General features: G+C 39.3%; 1 protein-coding gene across 1 annotated transcript; it reads left to right on the plus strand.

The window, feature by feature from the left end:
• On the plus strand, window positions 1–26117 carry SUPV3L1 (Suv3 like RNA helicase). The gene is made up of 15 exons (XM_019731887.3): window positions 1–365; window positions 7922–7999; window positions 8622–8729; window positions 9697–9811; window positions 10952–11120; window positions 13496–13607; window positions 16435–16512; window positions 17588–17679; window positions 18666–18846; window positions 19377–19470; window positions 20160–20379; window positions 21908–21988; window positions 22258–22434; window positions 24670–24818; window positions 25641–26117. Exons 1-15 carry the CDS (start codon window positions 92–94, stop codon window positions 26074–26076), a joined length of 2364 nt encoding a protein of 787 aa, XP_019587446.3. The 5' UTR covers window positions 1–91; the 3' UTR covers window positions 26077–26117.
• The last annotated feature ends 92 nt before the right edge of the window (window positions 26118–26209 follow it).

The raw sequence follows: 26209 nt of genomic DNA on the forward strand, positions 1-26209 counted from the left end.
TCCGAACAGTAGTCGCTGGCGGTGTGCGTCACTGTTCGCCGCCGTGTCCCTGCGCTGCTCCAGCCAGTCTCCTTTAGGGCTTGTGGCCTCGATGTCCTTCCCTCGTTGTGCCCTGTTGTGGGCTCGGCTCCCGGCGGGGCGCCACGCTGGCCACCCGGCAGCCGTCTGCTCTGCCCTTCGCGCCCACGTTGGGCTCTTTCCTGGGGCCCTGGGGCGCGTTCCTGCCGTTGCCTCCGCCTCCTCCTCTGCCTCGGGGGGTTCTAAAGCCCCGAACACATCCTTGTTCGTGCCGCTGACTGTGAAACCTCAGGGCCCTAGCGCGGATGGCGATGTCGGGGCCGAGCTAACCCGTCCTCTGGACAAGAGTGAGTGCAGGAGCTAGCGAGGGTGTCGGGGTGGTGTCTCTAGGGCCGACGGGCGACCGTAGGGAAGCTTTCCCTGGAGACCCGAGGTCCTCTCGAGCGTTGTCCTCGTGCCTGCCAGTGTCTGTCTGCCTTGCTGGTTTGTGAGCCCTCAGAACTTGGGATTGTGTCCGTTTCATCCTTCTATGTGCCGCCCCAGAAATGGCCTTTTCCCTTTCACTCTCCTCTCAGTGTTAGTTTAAACCCTCCTGTGATGGGACGATTCACCTTTTCTTTTTTTCAGACGTTAGGTGGGCAACCAATTTTCTAGCATCCTTCTTTGTTTCTTACCGCTGCCCAGCACTGTTGTCTTCAAGAAGGGGCAGGGGAGTGAGTGGGTCAAAGGAAAGCCGGTGGGGGAACTTCTTCTTTCAGGGTTCTTGTCACTGACTGGGCACTTAACGCAAACCAGACACTGTGAGAGGCGGTCTGGTAGTTGCCAAGAGCAACCAGATTCAGATCCACATCTTTTCCTCTCCAGACACATGTCGTGGGCAGGAAGGGCACATGGATAACAAGGTAGAAGATGACATGGGTGTCCTTGCCACAGGTGGTAGGCACCATGGTCATCCCGGGCGCCAGGGAACAAATCGTTTAGCATCAGCAAGTGGCCGTGGGTTTGGTCCCCCAAACTAACTTTGGATGGATTTAGCAGGGAGGCGTGTAAATGTCTACAAGGGGAATCTCGGATTACAAGGCTGTACCCCTCTCGTTTCTGGATGATTAGGGAGGTGAGGCAGTTTCCTCTGTCCAAAGGAAGCTCTGGGAGGCTGAGGAAATGCTATCACTTCACAGGGCACTAGCGCTCCAGGAACTATCTTTAGGCATTTCACTTCAACAAGCAACATTGGTGCCTTCTATTGTCACTTTAAAATACAGACTACAACATGCTATGGGTCAAATCTTGTTTTTCAGGACAAAGATACAATGCTTTCGCTGAAAATGTGATGGAACTCGCACCGTCTTTGTTATTTAACCCGTCTTCCAAACCACTGTTGAGCAAGCCCTTTCACTTTTCTTGGAGCTGGGGGCTATATTATTTTGATTACTTTAATAGTGTAATTATTTATATTAGTTTATTATTTATTTTAAAATTGTGATAAAAATATAAAATTTACCATCTCAACTATTGTTTAAGGGTATTGCTCATTAGTGTTAAGTACATTTACGGTGTTGTAAAATCCATCTCCAGAACTTTTGCATCTTGTAAAACTCAAACTCTAAACCCATTAAAGGTAATTTCCCCATTTATTATTTTATTTTATTTTTCAATTATAATATGCATTTTGATTTTTTTAATTAAAGTTTATTGGGGTGACAGTTGTTAGTAAAGTTACATGGATTTCAGGTATACAATTCTGTAATACATTATCTATGTATCACGTGTGTTCATCCCCATTTATTTTACATTTTTTAAGATACAGTAATTTGTTGGGCTAGAAAGCGGTGGCCAAGATCACGGCCCTGGCTGAAGCTCCAGAGATGAGCGGCTGAGAGACCCGGCGTGAGGGCCCGCGCTCTCGCGGGGCGGGGACGTGGCGCGTCTGGAACGTGAGGTAGAAGGCCTGGCGCGCGCACACGCGAGGAAAAACGCCTGCGTCCGGGTTTCCTCTCGCGCCATGGCCCCCAAACCCCGCGCGTGAGGCGTTGGATGGCAGGACACGCGGGCACGGCCGGCGGCAGGGGTTACCGCGCTCGGCTGTCCCCCTCTCCTCGTGGGGGCGCTGTGGCGCTCTTCCCCTCCTCGCAGGCGGTCGGAGCCCAGGTTGGCGCTGCGGCGTCTGCACGGGGAGGCGAGAGTCAGCAGGTTGTTTACCAAGGATAAAAAAATAGGGTACAGACCCTTTGTATCGGGAGTTTGGAACCAGGGGGCTACTTTCACCCGCTGAAGGTCCGGGGCTGCTGGACGCCCGGACCCTGCTTGCTCAGCCGGAGGGACATTCCTCCGAAACAGCTGCGCCCCTGTGAGGAATGAGCGGGTTAATGGACGGTTCAGGGACAGAGCAGACTAACTTTTCCTCCAGTGAAGGGCGCCATGCTCTCAGGGACATGGAAGGAACCTTTTCTGCAATGGAAAATGTGCTTCCTCAGATTACCCTAAACTTGTCTGCCCATTGTTTTTAGTGGCATTTAAGATTCTGCTGTGCACTTAGTGGAGGAACAAATGTTTTTAAAATAAAACAGATACAGGTCACAGCCTTAAAAAAAGATACAGTAATTTACGTGAGATAATTTGTTTTATTTATTAGATTTAAATATAGAAAAATCCTTATTTTACGCAGCGATTCCAATTTACCTGAAAGTGGAAGTGTTTTTGAGGCTTCCAGTAAGGAAATACAATGAAGACATACCGTGTTTCCCCAAAAGTAAGACCCAGCCGGACCATCAGCGCTAATGCGTCTTTTGGAGCCAAAAATTGGTATAAGACCGGGTCTTATATAATATATAATACAAGACCGGGTCTTATATTAATTTTTGCTCCAAAAGACGCATTAGCGCTGATGGTCCGGCTGGGTCTTATTTACCAGGAAACACGGTAGCACCCAGACATTGAGTTCAGCCAGGTGACCACCAGTGACAGATGCATGGTCTCCTGATTTTTGATTGATCACTGGCATGTTTATAGGAGCTGGCAGCAACAAATAATATTTATGGTTGATTTTATTAGCTGTTGTGAATCTGAGGGAGGCTATCAGGTTAATTGAGGCAGGCTGTGGGAAATTCCTCATAGATTCTAGTCCTGGTAGATGGGGAGATGCAGACTGGAACTTGGATTCTTAGAGCTGCGGCAAGAGTATTGAAGCCACTCGCCTCCCTATTAGGAGGGTGAACTGGAGTCAGAATTTTTGGGAAGCTTGCTTGTCAAAACACCTGGACTGATATATTCTGGCATACCACTGACGAAGTACGAGTACAAAATTAGGGTGTAATGCCAAGGGGCTCAAGATTATGGAGATAGGCCCTGTATAGGCTCTTAGGGGATACTTTCCTAACTTCACATCTAGCTAGCTTCCTGGATGAGAATCGTGCTGTTGGTTGTGAGAAGAACCTTGTGGAAAGAGCAGAGACTTAAGGAAGTCATTGTAATTTACTGTAAGTTTATTGGGTACAGACCCATTTCGGCGTATAGGGAATAAATAGCTCGGGCTCCTGAGTCTTAATGCTGCTGTCACGCTGTCACCTGAGCTAGATGCAGAAAGGTCAGACGCATTTCTTCTAATACAGCTATCTGCTGCAAGAGTGGCAATGTTTGTATACCTAGTACCACTTTTTAGAACTTTCTTTGTGATTATGTGAAGGGTTCAGCACGAGTTCCTACCACAAGAACAATATTCAGGCACATCTTAATATTCAGTGACAAGGAGTCAGCTCTGACTCCTGGGGACCCTGTGAATGAGTGATGTCCACCACGTCCTGTCCTTAAGAGCCCTGCTCAGCTCCTGTAGACTCACGCCTACGGTTTCTGTTATGGAGTCGATCCATCTCATATTGGGTCTGCCTCTTTCCTGCTGCCTTCTTTTTTTCCCAGCTTTATTATCTTTTCCAAAGACTCCTACCTTTTCATGATGTGCCCAGAGTAAGACATCTTCCGTTTTGTCATTTTTACCTCCAGTGATGTTTCAGGCGCAATTTGCTCTAGTACCCACTTGTTTGTCTTTCTGCTGGTCCAGGGTAACCATCGAGCTCACCTCCAACTCCCTACTTCAAATGAATCTTTTTTTTTTCCTGTCAGCTTTCTGCACTGTCCAACTTTCACATCGGTACATAGTAGTCGGGAATATGAGAGTGTGTGGATGATCTTAGCTTTGGTCTCTAATGACCCTTCTTTGTTCTTGGTGGCCTTTCCGAATTCTTCCATTGTTGTCTTTCTGAGTGTCTGCCTTGATTTCTTGGCTGTAGTTTCCATTTGAATTGATGACTGAACCAAGGAAAGCAAAATCTTGAACAATTTTAATGACTTCACTGTCTGTAGTAAAGTTGTGTATTTCCTACCCCTTTAATGCTACAACTAGTATTAGTAAAGGATAATAAAACTAGTTATAATATTAAAGGGAAAGGAACTAAATGCCGCTACTCAGTAGTCTTTTGATACAATCTCTTCAGGGTTGATTCTGCCTTTCTTTTTGGATCCTAGAGATTTTCTAGCCTATTTCTGATCGCTTCTCTCCACCTGTTTCCACTGTGACTTTGGACTTTTCAATTTATGAAGAGGTTGAATCACATAACCTTCCCATCTGCTTCTCCAACCTTCAAATGAGCACGTAGCTTCTGTGTATTGAGATGGACTTCTAGTTGATTACTGATGAGTACAGTGCAACAAGTGAATTAAACCATTTTAACAAAATGGGTAAATCATAAGGTTTAAGCAGTCCCAAGCCCATAATAGCTACTTTGTTCTTCATCAGGATGTAAGTGGAATGAGTAACGTGGATCATTATTTTTGTGTACAGATTCTTGGAAGGTAGTGTTAGATTTTAGAAAAGAACCTATTCTGATGGATTGTCTTGAACATTTTGTTTTCTCTTCAGAAGAATATGTAATCATTTAAAACACAACGCACCTGGTTTAGAGTTTATAGTGGGCTTTTTAATTTTAGCATACACAGTTTTGAATCCCAATACAGCCATAGTAAATGCCAGGCTCCTATTACAGGAAGCTGGAAGAAAGCTGTTACCTGGTTAAAAGTTGTAGTGACTGAATAATTTCTACCGTGGCTGAAATCCAGAGAGTGTCTTCATTAATCACTGTTAATTTTAATGAGAAGTAAAAAAAATCAGGTCATTGTGTTAACAACAGTGAAACAGTTAAAACTTATTTTTATGAAAAACAAAGCTGTTTCCATATACTTCTGTAGTAGATTAAAATTTTTCTCAGTGTCATTTCCATTGTCTTAATGTTCTTGCAGTTATTTAAAAAAAATTGATAGTGGATTTCCAAAAATCCTTTTATATAAAATAAAGTATTGATGCAGATAAACCTCACTTTAAAAAAAAAAAAAAATTATTGGGGAGTATTGAGGAACAGTGTGTTTTTCCAGGACCCATCAGCTCCCTGTCAAATCGTTTTCAATCTAGTTGTGAAGGGTGCAGCTCACTGGCCCATGTGGGATTGAACCGGCGACCTTGGTGTCATGAGCACTGCACTCTAACCACTGAGAAAACTGGCACCCGAAACCTCACTTTTTTGTGTGGGTAGTATTCATTTTTTAAAACAGCTTTAAAATATTTGCATACCATAAATTTCATCCATTTAAAGTGTCTGGTTAAGTGGAATATTTGCAGGGTTGTACAATTATCACCACAATCTAATTTTAGAACATTTTCATCACCCCAAAAAGAAATCCTCATACCCAGTAGCAATCACTAGCCGTTCCCCAAGCCCCTACTCCCCTCCGCCAAGCCCGTGGTACACGAATCCACATCGTTTCTGTTTGGACATTTCATATAAATAGTATTCAGTATGTGGTCTTTCTTGACTATCTGTCACTTAGCATTAGAAACCGCATTTTTTTTTTTTAATGGTCGCCTTAGTTTTTTTTTATTTTTTTATTTTTTTATTTTTTATTTATTTATTTTATTTATTTATTTATTTTCCCCAAGTCAAGCTGTTGTCCTTTCAATCTTAGTTGTGGAGGGTTCTGTTCAGCTTCAAGTTGTTGTTCTTTCAGTCTTAGTTGTGGAGGGCGCAGCTCAGCTCCAGGTCCAGTTGCCGTTGCCAGTTGCAGGGGGCACAGCCCACCATCCGTTGTGGGAGTCGAACCGGCAACCTTGTGGTTGAGAGGGTGCACTCCAACCAACTGAGCCATCCGGGAGCTCAGCGGCAGCTCAGCTCAAGGTGCTGTGTTCAATTTTTTTTAGTTGCAGGGGGCGCTGCCCACCATCCCTTGCGGGAGTTGAGGAATTGAACTGGCAACCTTGTGGTTGAGAGCCTGTGCTCCAACCAACTGAGCCATCCGGGAGGCAGCTCAGCTCAAGGTGCCGTGTTCAATCTTAGTTGCAGGGGGCAGAGCCCACCTCGAGGGATTGAACTGGCAACCTTGTGGTTGAGAGCCCACTGGCCCATGTGGGAATCGAACCGGCAGCCTTCGGAGTTAGGAGCACGGAGCTCTAACCGCCTGAGCCACCGGGCCGGCCCCAAACCTCATATTTTTTAAGCATTTAAAATTGAGTAAAGTATTGTGATTCTTGCATAACACTGGAATGTTTTAATTATAGGAAATGGGTTAGTTCTAAATAAATTTGATGTCTTCAGTTTTTATTAGTTTATAGGTTAGCAGAATTTCCCCAAGTAATTGCATGTGCTTCATTATAGTCTTTTTGTCACTGATTTTTCTGCTGTTGCTGCAAAGAAACTGTTGCCCCCAGTGGATACAAAGTAACAGAAACCCAGAAATATCAGGATAACTGCCTGTGGTAGGGCAGACGTGTGTATAGCATTCAGCTGTGGGCAAACATAGTGGCCAAACCAGCGATTCTGAAGTTGCCTCATTCTGCAGAACAAATTTTTGTTAGTGGGATGCTTTATTCAGGCTTAATTTCTTCAGTGAGTGTTGTATGTATTATAGCTTGAAAATGTGGTTCGTACTTTTGTGGGAGGTAGAAATATAGGCTACTTGACTTTTTTATGTTTCACGGGCAAAGACCGTATCTTCAGTTTTGGCCTGCTTTCCCAGAAATGCAGAGTGTGAGGCTGGATCAGTAAAATGTTTCATCTCTACAGAATAATGCAGTCGTATTTTAACATGTACATTGGTAATACAATCTCAGCTTGATTAATTTAAAATATTTTCGCCTATAAAATTTTTGATTCATAGTGGCATGTTACTTCAGCAGGCATCTAATTCAGCCTTTCCTACAGCACAGTAATTTCTCTGCTGTCACCCTTGACATACAGTCATCTAAGCCTTGCTTGAGTACTTTCAGTGACAAGGAGCTGGCACTTTTGTGAGACAATCCCTTTTCACTGTTCTAATTGTTAGGAAGTTCTTATATAAATTCAACTGAAATCTGCTTCCCTCACTTCCCACTGACTTTAGTTTTGCTATCTAGAACAAAATAAGTAATCTGTTCTCCCTGAAATCATCTTCAAACTAAAAAATATCCCTGGTTCCTTTAATCATGTGCATAAAAGCATAATGATCTGGTCCTTGCAGTATTGGTTGTCTTTCTAGACACCTTTTAGCTGCTGGCTCTTAGATGTTCAGAATGGTTGTAAGTAAACAAAACAGAACGTGGTTATCTAAAAGTGGCCTGATGGAGGCTAGGGGCGATGTCTCATCCTGTAGCACCTTGCTTATACCTCTGCAGTATAACAAGAATATTGCAGTTTGACTTTACAATTTTTCTAGGCACTTCATCTCACTATTAAACCATAAAGAGCTTGTGATCACCCCAAACCGTTATGTTCTTGTAACATTCAGTAGACTGCTACCTTGAGTGTTAAGACTTCAAGTTTCTTTTGCTTTTTGGGCATTTCTCTTTCTGGGAAACAAATGTTAAACTTTGATATCTTTCTTCCAGATGAAGTAAAGAAGATCTTAGACAAGTTTTACAAGAGGAAAGAAATTCAGAAATTGGGTGCTGATTATGGACTTGATGGTAAGGCTAATAACGTTCCATTAGAGATATTTTATTACTTAGATTGCAGCTTTGTCAGTATTGTGTGGCACCTTGTGTGGCCTAGACATACGTGCCTACTGTGTTTCCCCGAAAACAAGACCTAGCCAGACAGTCAGCTCTAATGCGTCTTTTGGAGCTAAAATTAATATAAGACCCGATCTTATTTTACTCTGATATAAGACTGGGTCTTATACGCTATAAGACTGGGTATAATATAATATAATATAATATAATATAATATAAACTAGGTCTTATATTAATTTTTGCTCCAAAAGACGCATTAGAGCTGATTGTCCAACTAGGTCTTATTTTCGGGGAAATAGGGTAGTTATAACCTGCAGGACGTCCCTGAACTTTGCTTCTGTCTGGGCAGGAGATTGGCTAGATACCTGGTGAACCAGACACAGCAAAGAAACTGTGTTCAGCTTTCCTTCATGTTGTGCTAGAATTTCAATTTTAGCCCAGATCATAATAAACCAGCTATACTATCAAACAGAAAAAGACACTTGATGAGTTAAGTGTGATTTGTATATGTACCTTTTAAAATGAGAAATGAAATGAAAACTAAGCCCTGCCTATTTTGATTTTGTGTTTCCTGTAGCTCGTCTCTTCCACCAAGCTTTCATAAGCTTTAGAAATTATATCATGCAGTCTCACTCCCTGGATGTGGACATTCACATTATTTTGAATGATATTTGCTTCAGTGCAGGCAAGTGTTTATAATGACTTTTTAAAATCCTTGTTGAACATACTTTCTGTTTCTTTCATGTTTACTTCTCTAGTCAGGTCTTTATTTTAGAATAGGCCATATTAATATTCTCTGTAAATAATTCAGTGCTTGAGTAGAAGGCTGTCTAGATCCTTTTTGCTTTATAGTGGGTCCCTGAGCTAGTTATTAAATCACCCATGTGTCAGAGACTGGAGGTAGCCTTGATCTGTCACCATCTGCTCTTCACTATGTGTTAATATAGGACATAGTGAATTGAACTCTCACACAAGATAGAATTAATACATAGCAGATTCCATCTACTTCTGCCACTGGCTTCTTCCTCATATCAGGAAAAGAGCTCTTGCCATAAAATAAAAAAAGGTAAGAGCATCATTATTTTGATCCTGTGGGCAGCTTGGCTTTGGTTATGTGTTTTAAATGTATTTGACTATTAGACCTTTACGCTGTGCCGGGTGCTGAGGTAGAGCCTGGGTACATAGCCGAATGTGACACTGCCCAGCCTCCTCAGACCCACGACTGAGGTGTGGAGACTTCTTGTTGAGGAATCAGTTCGCTTTCATGTTTTGTCTTGCCGTGGTCTCTGTAGCGTAAAAAATGTTTGCACCTGCAATTCTCTTCAGTAACCACAGGCCTCTCTAATGTATATTTCCAGGTTCTTTAGTTTTAATTTAGCTTTCAGCAATGCTGATCTTTACCTGTTTGCATGGAAGGAATAGAACATGGTGGTTGGGAGCCAATTTTCTGTTTCCTTAGAAAATAGAAGTGAAATTAGGCAAACGTAAGACAAAGCAGGATCTCAGAAAAGGGTATAGTTCCTTGCTCCAGGGTTTTTCGTTTTATCCTGTCAGTGTCCCTCTAACTTAGCTCACTAAGAAAAAAGGTTTCACTAAGTTAGCTATGGATAACATGTAAATTGCACATGTTAATACAGTGTTTTATTTTCCAGCTCATGTGGATGATTTATTTCCATTTTTCTTGAGACATGCGAAACAGATGTTTCCAGTGTTGGAATGTAAGGATGATCTACGTAAAATCAGTGACTTAAGAATACCACCTAATTGGTTAGTGTCTTCATTTGTGGATTTGAAATGTTAAGTTTCTAATCTTGGGAGATTAATGATAATTATGTTTTTCTATTAATGCTGGATGATAAATCATAAGGAGTATAGATTGTATTGTTTTACCTTGAAAAACAGGAAGTTAATCCTGGCAGGAAATTAACTGGTGTCTCCCCTTGATCCTGAGCTTGGTTTTAGGTTTTTTTACTACATATCTAGAGTAGCCCTTACTTTAGGGTGTTGTCCTTACAAGGTGTGGCCTTTCTGGTGTCTCAGCTGAATGCCTGGGGTGTTAGTGAGCTCTCTCACCAGCGCTGTGGCCGGAACGCCAACATCTCCTAGCACTTAGCCACCTCACTGAGACTTTCTGCTCAAACCCTTAGCAAGCTGTCCTCCTGGGGCCTGCACATACTCATCCAGCCCTTGGCCGAGGACCCATGGGTAACTCCCACGCAGACCCCACGCAAGGCTCCCCTCCACTGCGCCTTGTCTTCTCTTCCACATTCTGTCCTGGAAATTCGAGCTGCTTCAGCAACTCTGAACTTGATCTCTGCTGCTCAGCTCAGGGGGACTGTTGTACAGTGCTTGGGTTCCACCTCTCTGTGCCCTGTGGGGTGCAGAAGGGCTCATCTCAAGTGTTGTCTTCTTTCAGGGCCTGTAGTCTTGCACTGCCTGTTGTCCATGTCCCTAAGCAGCTGTTTACTTAGTCTGGTTTTATACTTTTTATGGTGGGAAGGCAAGCCCATCATGGCCAGAAGCAGAAGACATGGCCATTATATTGTATATGTTAAAATTCAGAAGCCTGGGAATGTTTGCTTATAGGGTCATGTGTTTAGAGCTGTGGAAATGATGTGAACGTATCTATGGAGCGGATGGCAGTTCAAACTTATTTTAAGTAACCCTTGAGGAAAAGGAAAATATCCAAGAAATTAATTTGCATTTGGAGTTTTCTGTCCTCTAGTTAGTAAATGTTAGAAAGCAGCCATTATTTTAGTGTGGATACGAAACTCATCATTTCACTTAAGTTCTTCAAATATGTTATCTTGTTCATGTTAAGAGGATGTTTCATTGGAATTTTTTTTTAGTTGATAACTTGGCCAAGATGGATTTTGAGATTAAGCTGTTTACCTACTCATCTTTTAGGTACCCAGAAGCCAGAGCCATACAGCGGAAGATAATCTTCCATTCAGGCCCCACAAACAGTGGAAAGACTTATCACGCAATCCAGAGATACTTGTCAGCAAAATCTGGAGTGTATTGTGGTCCTTTAAAATTACTGGCACATGAGATCTTCGAAAAGAGTAATGCTGCTGTCAGTGTATTACCAAATATTCACTCTCTTTATTGTTAATTTTGTGTTTGTGTGTGTGTGGGGGGTAAGAGTGTAGATGGGAGGCAGGGAAGGGGCATATGTAGTAATTTACCCTTAACAGAAATTGCTATATTTCATTGCACCTAAGAAGCCATCAATTGTAAGATGTATTATTGTTTTATGTACAACTGAGAAAGAAAAAGATACTGCTAACTGAACTGTGACATGCCAACAATTGTTAAGATGTGTCTTGATTTCAGAGACACTAAAATGTGAAAATATTAGAGTACAGAATGTTTCACATACAGAGATATGCAGAGAATAGCACAAATAAGCTAAACCCAGTAGCCAACTCCCATCAGATTCTAACATTTGCCATACTTGTTTTATTTACTTTTTTAAGAAATAAAATTAATTGATCCATTTGAAACTCTCTGAACACCTCTTTTGCCTCCTCAGAGTTACAACCACTACTCTGTTATGATGTTTAATTTACCTTTATTTAGATTAGACCTCTGATACTCTCAATTAGAACCAATGATAAAGACTGAAGCCACCTTTTCAGACCTGAAAAGGACTGAATGCCCTGTGGTCTGAGGCATCATTTTACTGAATGGTCCAAAATTTGGTTCATTGTTATCATGGCTTTTTAATGTGAGATTACCCAGTTTTGGTAGGTAATTTGCATTCTCTCTTTTTTGTTTTGAATAATTTGTGTAGGTTGCTTACATAATTGCCTCGTTATCTATAAATACTTGAAGTATTGCCTCAGAACAAAGACTTTCTTTTACATAACCACAGGGTATTTATCGAAAGCAGGACATTTAATATTGATAGAATACTATTATTTAATCCACAGCCTATATTCAAATTTTGCCAATTGTCCAATAACAACAGCAACATTCCCCTTTCCCTGCTGCTCACCCCACCCCCAGATTCTGTTCATGGTCTCACACTGTATTTCATCATCATGTCTCTAGTTTTCATTAATCTGGGACAATTTCTTAGTCTGCCTTTGTCTTTCATAACCTTGACACTTTGGAAGACTACTACAGGTTATTTGTGTTGTAAACTGTCACTCAGTTTGTGTATGTCTGATGTTTCCTCATGATTAGTTTCAGGCCACTAGGGAGACCAGCTGTTCCAGTTTGCCTGGAGTTTTCCAGATTTAGCACCAAAAGTCATTTGTCTTGGGAAACCCCTCAGTGCTGGGTGAAACAGGGTGATTGATCACTCTAATATATACCCTGGCTTTGATGTTGGTCCTTCTCAAGGAACTATATTAGGAGGACTTTACATTTTTAAATTTTATTTATGATATTCTTGAATATAGAAACAATTCATGTTCATTTTATTTTAATAAACTGAAAGTACAGAAACGTACAAAGTTAAAAAGTGAAACTGCTACAATTTCTCACGCTTTTGTTATCTTAGAAGTCAGCTGGCTTGAGATGTTTCCAAGTTTACCTAAGTTATGTAAGAGAGTAGCTTTTATTTTATTTTTTATGAAAAAATTTCTTTAGGGGCCGGCCCAGTGGCTCAGGTGGTTAGAGCTCCGTGCTCCTAACTTCAAAGGCTGCCGGTTCGATTCCCACGTGGGCCAGTGGGCTCTCAACCACAAGGTTGCTGGTTTGACTCCTCAACTCCCTCAAGGGATGGTGGGCTCCGCCCCCTGCAACTAAGATTGAACATGGCATCTTGAGCTGAGCTGCCTCCCGGATGGCTCAGTTGGTTGGATCGCAGGCTCTCAACCACAAGGGTGTTGCCAGTTTAATTCCTTGAGTCCCACAAGGGATGGTGGGCAGCGCCCCCTGCAACTAAAGATTGAGCATGGCACCTTGAGGTGACCTGCCACTGAGCTCCCAGATGGCTCAGTTGGTTGGAGCACGTCCTCTCAACCATACGGTTGCCGGTTCAACTCCCGCAAGGGATGGTGGGTTGCAGAAGCGGCAACTGGACCTGGAGCTGAGCTGCGCCCTCCACAACTAAAACTGAAAGGACAAAACTTGAAGCTGAACGGCACCCTCCACAACTAAGATTGAAAGGACAACAACTTGACTTGGAAAAAAAGTCCTGGAAGTACACACTGTTCCCCTTCCCCAATAAAATCTTTAAAAAAAAAAAAAAAAGATTGGAACAGAATAGGCATTGAGGCTGTTAGCTACAAATATGAAAAGTTTGTTAATGAAAGGAAAGAATAAAATTACAGAAAGTAAAAATTAAAAAAAAGATTTTTTTAAAGGATTGGAAATATTTTGTTTCAGCTATTAGACAAATACATTTGATGGTAATGGAGAGAATACTCTAGTAAACATCCAAAACTTTTTGCTGTTGTTTTCAAGGTTAAAATAATCCATTTCTTTTTCTCATCCTAGGGTGTACCATGTGACTTGGTAACCGGTGAAGAACGCGTGACAGTAGGGCTAGATGGGAAACAGGCGGCCCATGTTGCTTGTACTGTTGAGATGTGCAGTGTTGCAACTCCTTGTACGTATATACCATTTAAAAAGCTTTATGGTTTAGTATTTTTTTAATTTTAAAATGCTGATGAGCATATGAAATGTTCTTTATTGTGAAAAAAATTTTAAATTGAGATGAATAAGGGAATAATACAACAATTACTCAGTACCTCCTATCACTTACAAATGCCCAAAACTCTCCATCACGTTTGAATGTTCTTTCCCTTTTTCTCTTATAAGAACTAAAATGGTAACAAGTATGACATTACCTTTATACAACTCCTCACTTCAATTCCTTCCCCCTCTTTTGACCCCAACTGCTATCAAGTATTTGGTGTATATTTTTCCTGTTTTTTTTATATCACTGATATATATTACCTTTCAATACTATAGATTGTGGGAGTTTTTTTGTTTGTTTGTTTGTTTTTAGTTTCAGGTGCACAAGACAAAGCAAAACTTAGACGTTTATCATTTATATCCCTCACACTGTGTGAATCCCCCTCCCCCCATCCACTATCCCTCTGTACGTTCCCCAAATTAATTTTCAATCCCCCATGACCATCTTGTGGTTACCGACTATTTTTCAAAACCTCTCACCTTCCCCTTATCCCCAGGAGTTTTTTTTAATTAAAAAAAATTTCTCTTCTATGTATTGATTCATTTTTAAATGTTTAACATAATTTAACTTACAGAAAAGTTACAAGAACAACACAAACTATTCCTATATACGTGTCTCCTGGGTTCCCCAAATATTAATATTATGTTATTTTCTGTATCTCTATCTCTCTAACTATATATATATATATATATATATATATATATATATATATATATATATATCTCCATGTATTTTCTTCTGAAGCTGTTTTTTTTTTTTAAATTTATTTTTCAGTTACCATTGACATATAATATTATTTTAGTTTTAGGTGTACACACAACATAGTGATTAGATATTTATGTACCTCACAAAGTGATCGCCCCAATAAGTCTATTGCCCATCTGACACTGTACAGTTATTATAATATTATTGATTATATTCCCTATACTGTACTTTATATCCCCTAGATTGTGTTTTAAAACATTTACATGATTATTCTATTGTATTATTGTTCCAACTTGTTGTTTATTCTAGTCTTGTTTTATATGCGTATATATATATATATATATATATATATATATATATATATAAAGTTTATTCATTTAAACTATTATATAGTATTTCATCTTATGACTAAAATTATTCATTCCTCTATTAAAGGATACTTAGGTTGTATAAAATCTTTATTAATAGTCATTTTGGAAATATTTTAAATGAAAATTAACTTTTTCTTATTGCCTAAGCAATTATATCTTCATACAGAAAACATAAAAATAAACACAAAGGAAAAGGGAAAAAATACATAATCTCCCAGTCCCACCCATTGAGAATCAACAAGTGTTAACCCTATGGTGTATATTTTTCAGATTTTTTTTCCTGCATTTGTGTTTGTATTGTGTATGCATATACTTATTTGCATATTGTGGGTGTGTATATTAAATAAATAGGGATTATATGTTGTGTACTATTATGTGTTAGAGCACATTATATACTATTTAGTAGCTTTTTAAATCTTATCATCTTTCTGAGTAAATGCATAGATTTTTAAATATTAATTCATTATAAAATAATACATGTCAAAATTCAAATAGCACAGAACTTTATAAATAAAAATTCCCCCTTCTCTCTCTTTTCTAATCTTGTTTGCATATACTCAGAGGTGATAAGTAATTTTAAATCAGATGGTTTTTCGGTATACCGGGGGTGCGGGGTGCCAAAAAAATGTATACAAGTGGACACTTTGGTCAACGTTGCTCAAGCAGTAGTTTGCCGTAATCAGAAGTGTCTGGACGCTGATGGTAACCACTTTGAGCACCTCTTGTAATCGCAGAAGTCAAACGTGACTTGTATTCATCTTTTGTTATTGGTATATATTATTAACAATTTTAGTACAGTTTTCCTTTCTTAAAATGCGTATACATTTTTTTGGCACCCTCTGTAGAATTAGCTTTCTTTTGTTTCCTAAATGTCATTGTGCGCATATTAAATTTTTTAAATTTAATGTGTTCTTAGCTCTTTGGTATTTTGGGAAGAAAATTAAAATATAATTTATATGACTTAAAATAAATTAGAATAAAATAATATGGTTGGAAGCATTTTGGCATCAGAAAATAAAATGAAGCACTAATTTTTGCTATAGTGATGAGTTTAAAACTCCTAAGAAGCTGGAGGTCGGGTAATTACACTTTGCACTCTACTTTCTGCTCCTAGCACCTGTCTGGGTTCCTGTGGTAGAGATGCTTCATTTACTACAGGGCTGTATACTCCTGGTTCCTGGAAGCATAGATACTTTCTTTTACTGCTGTATATGTGTGTTAGTTTTTATTAGGCAGATTCTTCAGGCTATGTCTGAGATTGCAGAAAATAGGACAAATGAACCTGCTTAATTTGGGAGGCAGTGCAGTAGAGTGCTTAAGAGTATAAACTTTGGGGCTAGATGGCGTGGGTTTGAATTTTGTATTTTTTGATCTTACACTTAACTGCACATACTGTGTAACCTTGGATTAGTAACTTAACTTCTCTGGGCCTCAGTTTATTTTATAAAATGGAGATGATGATGACTTTCCTCATACGTTTGTTGTGAGGGTTAAATGAGTATCATTGTAAAGCATTTAGAACAAGACTGCCGGAAAAGAAGCACTTAATGATTCAATGATGATGATTATGGTGGTGATGAAAGCTTGAATTTTGGTGTTGTAATTTGTTTATAATACTATTTGCGTAGATCATATTGCTCACAGTAACTTTTTATTTTAAGATGAAGTGGCTGTGATTGATGAAATTCAAATGATTAAAGATCCAGCCAGAGGATGGGCCTGGACCAGAGCACTTCTAGGTTGGTGGTCTTAATGCTATAACACCTGTGCTTTGTGGCATCTGCACTGAGATGCATTTATCTGCTTGACATTGCCAAGTAGAGCCAGCTAGATCCTTTCTTTTTTGACACATCAGACAAAAAAGTCAGCTAAGTGTGAGTTTTATTTTCCAAATATTATTTTTATAATGGGAAGACCATTTTTCCTGTTACAAAGTTAGCGTAACCATTGAATTAAAGTTAAAATGTTCAAATCTCACCATATTTACACACCCACTATTCAGATTTTGGTGTGTTTCATGCCAGTCTTTTTTCTTACGCATATGGTGTTTTGTGACTATATAACTTTGTATCTTGCTTTTTTCAGATCTATTTTAGGCATTTTTGGTACCACATATTAATATTGCATATTCTCTATGGAAGAGCTGTACTATGATTTTTTCTACAGAGTTTCCCCTATTATGATTAATGCTGCAGTAAAAATCTTTGTGGCCATAGGTTTTTAGTTTTTTATTTTATTATTTCTTTAGGATAGGCTCCTGGAAGTGGAGTTCTTGAGGTCCACGGACATGAATGAATGTTATTGGAGTGAATTTTTGATCAGCATGTTGTAGGTCAGGTGTTTTCAAATTTAAGAACAAATAGCTGACCTCTTTCTTCAAACAAGAGTATTCTTTGAAGCCTATAATGTAAAATCGATGAAAGTGTGTCTGCTAAGGGGTAAAGAAGCTTTTCCTCCTACCCTCCAGCTCCCAGCCTCTGTGGCACCTCAGTGATTCCACGGAGCCTAATTTGGAAAGCACAAGTACTGGACTAATGTTCAGTACTAACCATAAAATGCCAGGTTCTAGTCCTGGCTGGCATCACCTCTAAACCTTGGCCAAAGCAATTTAAAAGCCTTGAGATTTATAAAAATGGAGATAATCTTTGCCCGCTAGAAAGTTGCTTGGAGGTTTGATTAAAAGGGATAATATTTATGAAAACATTTGGTAAAGTTGTAAAGCAAAAGGTAACAAACTATTTTTGCTATGTAAAGTGTTGCACATTTAATTTTATATCTTTAAAATTTTTTAAATTGTAATTTTGCATTTAACAGGACTCTGTGCTGAAGAAGTCCATTTATGTGGAGAAGCTGCTGCTATTGACCTGGTTACTGAGCTGATGTACACAACGGGGGAGGAAGTAGAGGTACACGCTTCGGTCTGAGGACAGCACAGCAAACAGCCCCGAGTACCCAGGCAGTAGCTTCATAGGCACCAGACAGTGGCAAAGTCAGAACTTGACTACAAAGAAAGCTTCGTTTCCTCATAGTTGACTAGATCATAGATGTTTGATTGAACCTCATGAGCTGAAGTTCTGACCGAGTGGCCATCACACCCTGCGTCTTCCCAAAGTGCAGCAAAGTCTTCATCATCTTCTGACAAAAACCTTCTGGAGTTTGAACAGATAGCTTTAGAATTAAATAAATCAGGAGTGTTGGAAGTTTGGGGCTCAGCAAAAGTTTGGTGTTTTTAAAGTCTCAGATGTTGCATAATTGGGGCCTTTGATATACATCTAATTACTAGAGATCGTTTGTATCCCTTTCTCAAATTCCTAGACTAGGAAGTTACTTGTTTTCTTTTAATCCTACTTTTCATTTTCTTTACCAGTGTTCTATAAGATGAAGAAATACTGTTAAAGTCGTCCATTAATTTTGTGCTCAGATTTCAGAGAGAACTAGTGAAGTGTAGTGGAAGAAGTTCTGGATTCTAGTCTTTCTTGGTTTTGCTATTACTAGCTTAGTGTTCGTAGGCAAATCACAGAAAGCTAGACCTGAAAAAATCCTTATCAGACTTTGTCTTTTATTGGACTCTATTTTACTCTTTTATAAAATGGAAATAAGTTAATATAATAACCCTTCTGAACTTACTGAGTTGCCACGAAAATCAAATATATATGAAAGTGCTTTGAAAAGTTATGAAACACTTTAACCTTTTATAAATTTAGAAATACCAATGAGAAATGAAAGTAACATTTATGATATTAAAATAAATATTTTCCTGCATTTTCCCTTGAAAAACATTGGAACTTATCAGTTTTTAGCTACTTTTAAATGCTTTGCAAATTTTTCAGTTAATTAGTCACAAGAAGTTGAATTAAGTGTGTTATTTTACAATATCATGTCTTTATTAAAGGTTCGAACCTATAAGAGGCTTACCCCCATTTCTGTGCTGGATCATGCACTAGAATCATTAGACAACCTTCGGCCCGGGGACTGCATTGTCTGTTTTAGCAAGAATGATATTTATTCTGTGAGTCGACAGATTGAAATTCGGGGATTGGAATCAGCTGTTATATATGGCAGTCTCCCACCTGGTAATTGTTGGCTTTCATCATGACAGCATCTGAAATCGAAATTCTGTTGAGATATGTATAGAAAACACAGTAAAAGATACTGAATTAAGTTGCTTGACATATTAGTAATTTGTTGTAAGTCGTATAAAATAAATGTTTCTCTAGTTCATCTTGGTGAGGATAGAAGAATTTTGATTATGTCTAGCTCTTGTCATTAGACTATAAATGTTGAGCTGATGATTCTCTTACAGAAATGTCATTAAAATTTGAACTTAGTAATATTCCTCAGGTTGTAGTCCTGAAACCTGTTACTGTGTGTCCTCAGAAATGATAAGGCTATTGTGGGGGTTGTGTTGCTCTCTGGGGGGATACGTAAAGGAGTGGAAATAAAGGATAAGTGGCTCTTTGAGGATATAAAGAAATAAGTTTGAAAGAATAAGGGTTTTATCCATAAAAATGGAGAGTAGGAGGTTAAGGTTTCCAAGATCTACTTAGTGTGATATAGTAAAAGATTGAAGACACTGATTTAACATAAACTGTTCTCATTTTAGGAACCAAACTTGCTCAAGCAAAAAAGTTTAATGATCCTGATGATCCCTGCAAAATCCTGGTTGCTACGGATGCAATTGGCATGGGACTTAACTTGTAAGTAATTTGTTAACGGTCATGGATATTCAGTGGGTTAGATGTCAATTTAAAAATTTATAGTTGGCGTTAGACCAAACCCTTTAATTTAGGAGAGAGGGTATGACAGTATAGAGCTGAGATTTATGTAGCTTCCATCTGTTACGGGAGTAAAAAGAAAATGTCATATAGCACTAAGTCTGTGAGTGCTGCTCCCTGCTGCTGGTAACCTGTGCATTATCTCACTTTATTTTCAGTTTCTCAGGCAACAAGTGTGTGAGTGCCTGTTATGTTTGTGGGGCTAGCTGTGATCTCTAGGGGGACCAGTATTAAGCCAAATGCTCCCCTCTGGGGAATGACTCAAAAAACGATTCATAGCCATTAATAGCTTTTAAACGCAGCCTGAGAACGCTTTATGTGGTTTCTTTGTGAAAAAGTTATTTTCTGTAGCCTTATTGAGGTAAAACTAACATATGGTACAATTTACCCACTGTAAATATACAATTTGATGATTTTTAGTAAATTTACACAATTGTTAAAAAATACTATTTAAAGGGAAGAAAAAGAATTACCAACAAACTTATTTTCTTTATTTTGAAAACAGTGGGCAAGTTTGCAAATAGGCTAGAATCAGAGTCATTTCTACAATGACCCAGTGATGGAGGGTTTTGCATATACTGTCTGTGAGATCACTTTTACTTCTATTTCAGGAGCATAAGACGAATTATTTTTTACTCCCTTATAAAGCCGAGTATCAATGAAAAGGGAGAGAAGGAAATAGAACCAATTACCACTTCTCAAGCCTTGCAGATTGCTGGCAGAGCTGGTAGATTCAGTTCAAAATATAAAGAAGGAGAGGTTACAACAATGCATCGAGAAGACCTCCGTTTATTAAAGGAAATTTTGAATAGGCCTGTGGATCCTATAAGGGTAAGGTGTATATAACATGTTAATTACTTCTCTGTGGAGGACTGTCATTCCTTTCTTCACCTACCCTCCAAACTTGCCTCAGACACCTGGAAACAAATAAAAGAAAAATTTTATGCTATAAAAATCATGTCAAAGAAGCTCTACTTTATTGCTTTGGAGAGAGATAGAGACCCCCTGGTTGAGAAGGGTGTGCAAATGAAAGATCCAGATGGAACATGTTTAGTAAACCTGCTTTTCCTTTAGTTCTTCCTGTCATTTAGCCGCAGGTGGGGATAGGGGCCCAGTTGCTTAGGCACACAGCTATGTCAGCAGATTGAAAAATTGCCTGAAGTTTGAATGTAGAAGAAACCCTTGAGTGTGGGGCAAAAACAGCACTAAGCAATACAACTTCGAGTCAGTGAGGACAAGGTTAAGTTTTGGTTAGTGTCGTTAATGAGGCAGAAATGTACGTGTTTTAAACAAACTAGCTTAACAATTTAAAGTTGCCTGGAAAATTTACCTAATGTGGCTCTTCTTGTTTTTCAGTGGCCCTAGATCAGGGGTGTCCAAACTGCGGCCTGCGGGCCAACTGCAGCCCGCGATCCATTTTTAATTGGCCTGCAGCAAATTCCAAAAATATATTTAGTTTACTTAAATAAACCAGGAGAGGCAATCCGTACTTCACCTCGAGTGAGTGGCCCGGCTGTTTGTGTATTTTACCGCATATGGCCCTTGGTGAAAAATGTTGAAAAAAGTTTGGACACCCCTGCTCTAGATAAAGGGGAATATAAATGAGATAATGCAAGAAAAAGTTGTTTGAGGAAAGCTGTGGTTAAAATCATTTCTGTAGCTTTTGTTAGAGTACGGGTAATAATGACACACCCCCATTTGCCTTCTGTGTACCTTATTTCTTGTGCTCATGTTCTTCTTCCCTCCCACCATGATGACTCATATCGCTCTCCTTCTTTCTCTTTCTCATTCCTTCTCTCTGTTTTTTTCTAGCTTATTCTTACCTGTAGGTATTTCTTTCTTTCCTTTTTTTTTTTTAAGGGCACAGCTCACAGTGGCCCACGTGGGGTATCGAACCAGCAACCTTGGTGTTATTAGCACCATGCTCTAACCAACTGAGCTAACCAGGCACCCCATTTCTTAACACTGCAATATACAGTTAAAGAGATACATTTTCTCATGTACTTATGTATGTATGTATGTCAGTTATATTGTCCTGGTTAAAGCAGTTAGGTTCTCCTTGTTCATTTTTGTTCAGTGGAAAGAATTGAGACCCTGGAAAGCATGTTGATACTCTATCAGATCATAATAGATTTTAGAAATATAACTGAAATGGAGGTGAAAGATTGATTACTCAGTAGGTATAATTGGTTACTTTTACTGAATCATCTCATTAGCTTTCCTAATTGGTAATAGGAAAATGATGATGCACTTCTCCCTTTTACTCAAATTCTTATATAGGACTTTATCTTGAAATAACTTAGGAAAACTTACCCTTTTAAAAAAATGAACTTATGGTTGTTTTTTTCTTTTACTAAAGGCAGCTGGTCTTCATCCAACTGCTGAACAGATTGAAATGTTTGCCTACCATCTCCCTGACACAACGCTTTCTAATCTCATTGTAAGTAGAAATTCACTTTTAAATCTTTTTTAAAAAGAATGTTGATATGTCAGACAATTACTGGTTAACCTTATGGGTGTGAATGGATAGTCTGTTTTTGTGAATTTGCTATTAATATTTATGAAATTCATCTTGAAAGCGAAAACTTTCCTCTCAAAATCTCCTGGTCTGATACGGATTAACGAGATTGTCTTTTGTAGACTTGAGTACTTTATTCATGCCCAATTAGGCAGTCCAGTAATTTAATATATCTTTCCCCCTCCCTCTAGGATATTTTTGTAGACTTTTCACAAGTTGATGGCCAATATTTTGTCTGCAATTTGGATGATTTTAAATTTTCTGCAGAGTTGATCCAGCATATTCCATTAAGTCTACGGGTGAGGTATGTTTTCTGCACAGCCCCGATCAACAAGAAGCAGCCTTTTGTCTGTTCTTCATTGTTACAGGTAAGCCTATATTTTTATGGTAGTTTGAGTTGTTCCAGGTTAATGTATTTCCCCAAAACAATACTTTGTTACTCAAAACACTTGTAGAATACCTTTTAATATGAGATAACTATGTAAGAAAGAACTTAAATGTAAATGATTCTTCTTCTTATAATTTTTTTGGGAAAGGAGAAACCTTAATTTGTATTTGGGCTTATATGGTAGCTTTTGTGAAGGAGCTAAAACAAAAATTAAATACAATTATTTTCAAGGGATGGGGACCTCTTTGCATGATGATACACTATTTCCTTATTGGTATTGGGTAATAGTTTTTGGAAGGGAGCAGGGATTGGGGGCTTAGTAGTGGCAATACTATTCAGTTTTTTTAAAACTATAAGGTACTGAGCCAAGGATTGCTATCTTGCATGAGTTTGGTGTCAAGGGTTCAGTCTCTTTTCTTTTAACTTAAGAGGGTGTATAAATCTCTGACCTCTGAGAAGCATAGGGTTCACCCAAACAAGGGGGCCAGGGAAGGACAGTAGAACCTGAGCTTCTAGCGCCCCACCGTGTTCTTTCTCCTCCTGGGCCCTTACTCACCCTGTTGGGGTGCCCTCCCCACCCCACTAAACCCATATGCTGAGGTTGCTAAGATCTATAGTAATAACGAAATCTTTTACCCGTGAAATTGTGAGGAAGGAAAAAAATGTGTGCTATTTTGATGGGAGAAAAAGACCACATTCATGTAACTTTTATTATAGTATATTGTTATAATTGTTTTATTACTAGTTATTGTTGTTAATCTCTTATTGTCCCTCATTTATGTATTAAACATTGTCGTAGGAATGTATGTATAGGAAAAAACAGAATATGTAGGGTTCAGTACTAGCTGTAGTTTCAGGCATCCACTGGGGATGTTGGAACATATACCCCAAGGATAAGGGAGGATTACTATGTTTTACCACAATTTGTCTAAAACTGCTCTGCCTCTCTGAAGTATTGACCTTGCTTAGGTTAAACATTTAGAGATAATTATCCTTAATTAGGAAATGAACCCTTTGAAATCAGCTTATTCTTGATGCTAATGATTTTAACCTCTTGCTTAGAAGGTCTTACATGGATGTATTCCTGTCTCGTAGTATGTTGTGATGTGTAATATGCCTGATGTTGTCTTGGGGGGCAGCATGGTTTTCAGAGCACGTTCTCCAGCAGTGTGTGTTGCGGCTCAGGCAGGTGGGATGGTGGTCATACGGTACTGACAGAGTAGCTGAAGCACACAGTGGTGGCTTAGCCGGAATCACACAGCTGGGAAAGAGGCAGAGTCTTTTTATTGGTTTGATAGACTCATGACCAGCCTTGCACCAAGCCACCTCAAAGAGTTTCTTTATAATAAGGGAAGACATTAATAAGATAGAGAAAATGAAGCTCATATTAGAGGTTATAGGACCATTACTAAGAAATGAGAGTCTTAGGTACTTTCTGCCCAGAACTTAGAACATCAAATCATAAAAGTTAACAGACTTTATTTAGGCCCTGGAAAGTTAGTTCTTATACAAGTGCTGATGCACTTAGTATTGTCCTGGTTTTGTAAAAAAGGAAATTATCTCCCCACCTTTCTTAAAAAGTAGGTTTATAAAACATTAAGTGTTCTTAAAAATAATAGAAAAGTAGGGCCGGCCCGGTGGCTCAGGCGGTTAGAGCTCCGTGCTCCTAACTCTGAAGGCTGCCGGTTCGATTTCCACATGGGCCAGTGGGCTCTCAACCACAAGGTTGCCAGTTCAACTCCTCGAGTCCTGCAAAGGATGGTGGACAGCGCCCTCTGCAACTAAAATTGAACACGGCACCTTGAGCTGAGCTGCCGCTGAGCTCCCTGATGGCTCAGTTGGTTGGACCGTGTCCTTTCAACCATAAGGTTGCCGGTTCAACTCCCGCAAGGGATGGTGGGCTGTGCCCCCTGCAACTAGAAATGGCAACTGAACCTGGAGCTGAGCTGCGCCCTCCACAACTAAGACTGAAAGGACAACAACTTGACTTGGAAAAAAAAGTCCTGGAAGTACACACTGTTCCCCAATAAAGTCCTGTGTTCCCCTTCCCCAATAAAAAAAAAAAAAAAAAAAGTATAAAGAAGGAAAGAAACCAGCCTGTCCATTGAAACACAATCACAGTTAACATTTTATTCTTTCTTTTTGTTTGTTTTCTAATCACAGACTTAAGTGAATTCTGATTCTCATACCAAACTCTTTCTGCTGTTTCTCTTAGTTTGCCAGGCAGTATAGCAGGAACGAGCCCCTGACCTTCACATGGTTACGCCGATATATGAAATGGCCATTACTTCCACCTAAGAATATTAAAGACCTCATGGATCTTGAAGCTGTCCATGATGTCTTGGATCTTTACCTGTGGCTAAGGTATCAAATTTTTCCTTTTTCTGTGCTGTCAGTTTTATAAGTAATAGGGCAAGTTAAAGGTTTTATAGATGGTCTTTTGCTCTTTCAAATGAGGCGCATATTTGCAGGGTACTCTATGTTTATTGTCAGTAATGCAGTTGATCCTGGTTTATTCCCTTTCCAAAATGACTTAAGAAATTCCTCTTACGATTCTAGTTAAGATAGGTAGATGGGAAGGTCCACTAGGTTCTTGCTACTGAAAGGGCGGCTCCTGAACCAAAAGCATTGGTGTCACCTGGGAGCTTGTAAGAAATAGAGAATATCAGGCCCACCCCAGTCTTAATCAAATTCTGCATTTTAACAGGATCCCCAGGTGATTGATTTGCACACTAACATTTGAGAGGTACAGTAAGTCCTCAATTAACGTTGCGATAGATTCTGAGACTTTAAGCAAAAAGGTATATAACAAACCAGTTTTACTGTGGGCTGATTGTTGCAAATAAGACTTAAGCTCCTCTAGTTTTGCATCATGTTATAATGAAATGATGTTATTTGAGGACCTGCTGTACTGCTCTAGATTAGAGGTTCTCAAAAGAGGGGCGCGTCCCACTAGGGGAGCATATTGTAACCACTTAAGATAGGAGTGATGCCCTATCTTCATAGTGACATATTCCTCAGGTGTATTGGGGCAGAAATAAAGGTTGAGCAAAGGCACTGGACAGGTTTTGCAAAAACTTAACATTTTGGAATTAATCAGTGTCATGATATGCTTCTGTCATTGAGATTAGTTTAGCGACTATAGAAAAAGAACTGTTGCTATATAACACAATGTCTTTTTCCCAGCTATCGGTTTATAGATATGTTTCCAGATGCCAGCCTTGTCCGAGACCTCCAGAAAGAACTAGATGGTATTATCCAAGATGGTGTACACAACATCACCAAACTGATTAAAATTTCAGAGACACATAAGCTGTTGAATTTGGAGAGCTTGTCAGCAGAGGGCCAATCTCGTTTGTCGGGAACCTTAAAGAGCCACGCTAGAAGGATGCGTCTTACCAAAACTTTAGAGAGTAAAGTTGCGGTACCACCCAACTCCAGTGCAGCAGAGAAATCCCTTGCTTCCAGATTGGTGCAGCAAGGACTCCTTACTGCAGACATGCTGAAACAGCTAGAAAAAGAGTGGTTGACACGACGAACTGAGCATGGCAAAGAAAGAACAGAATCTGAGACTTACTCAAAAGGGACAAGAAGAAAGAAGAAGGAACCTGATTCGGACTAGTTTTATTTTTATTTTTGCAAATAAAATCTGTTTTAAAATCCTTTTTTCCCCTCATCTGCATTTACTGTGTACTGTAGTATTATGGCTATCTCATACTGTTTGTTTTTGTTTTGCCCAGAAAAAAAAACTTTTA

This window comes from Rhinolophus sinicus, chromosome 15, assembly GCF_057876585.1.
Source record: "Rhinolophus sinicus isolate RSI-liver-muscle chromosome 15, RSI-T2T, whole genome shotgun sequence".
NCBI classification, from domain to species: Eukaryota; Metazoa; Chordata; class Mammalia; order Chiroptera; family Rhinolophidae; genus Rhinolophus; species Rhinolophus sinicus.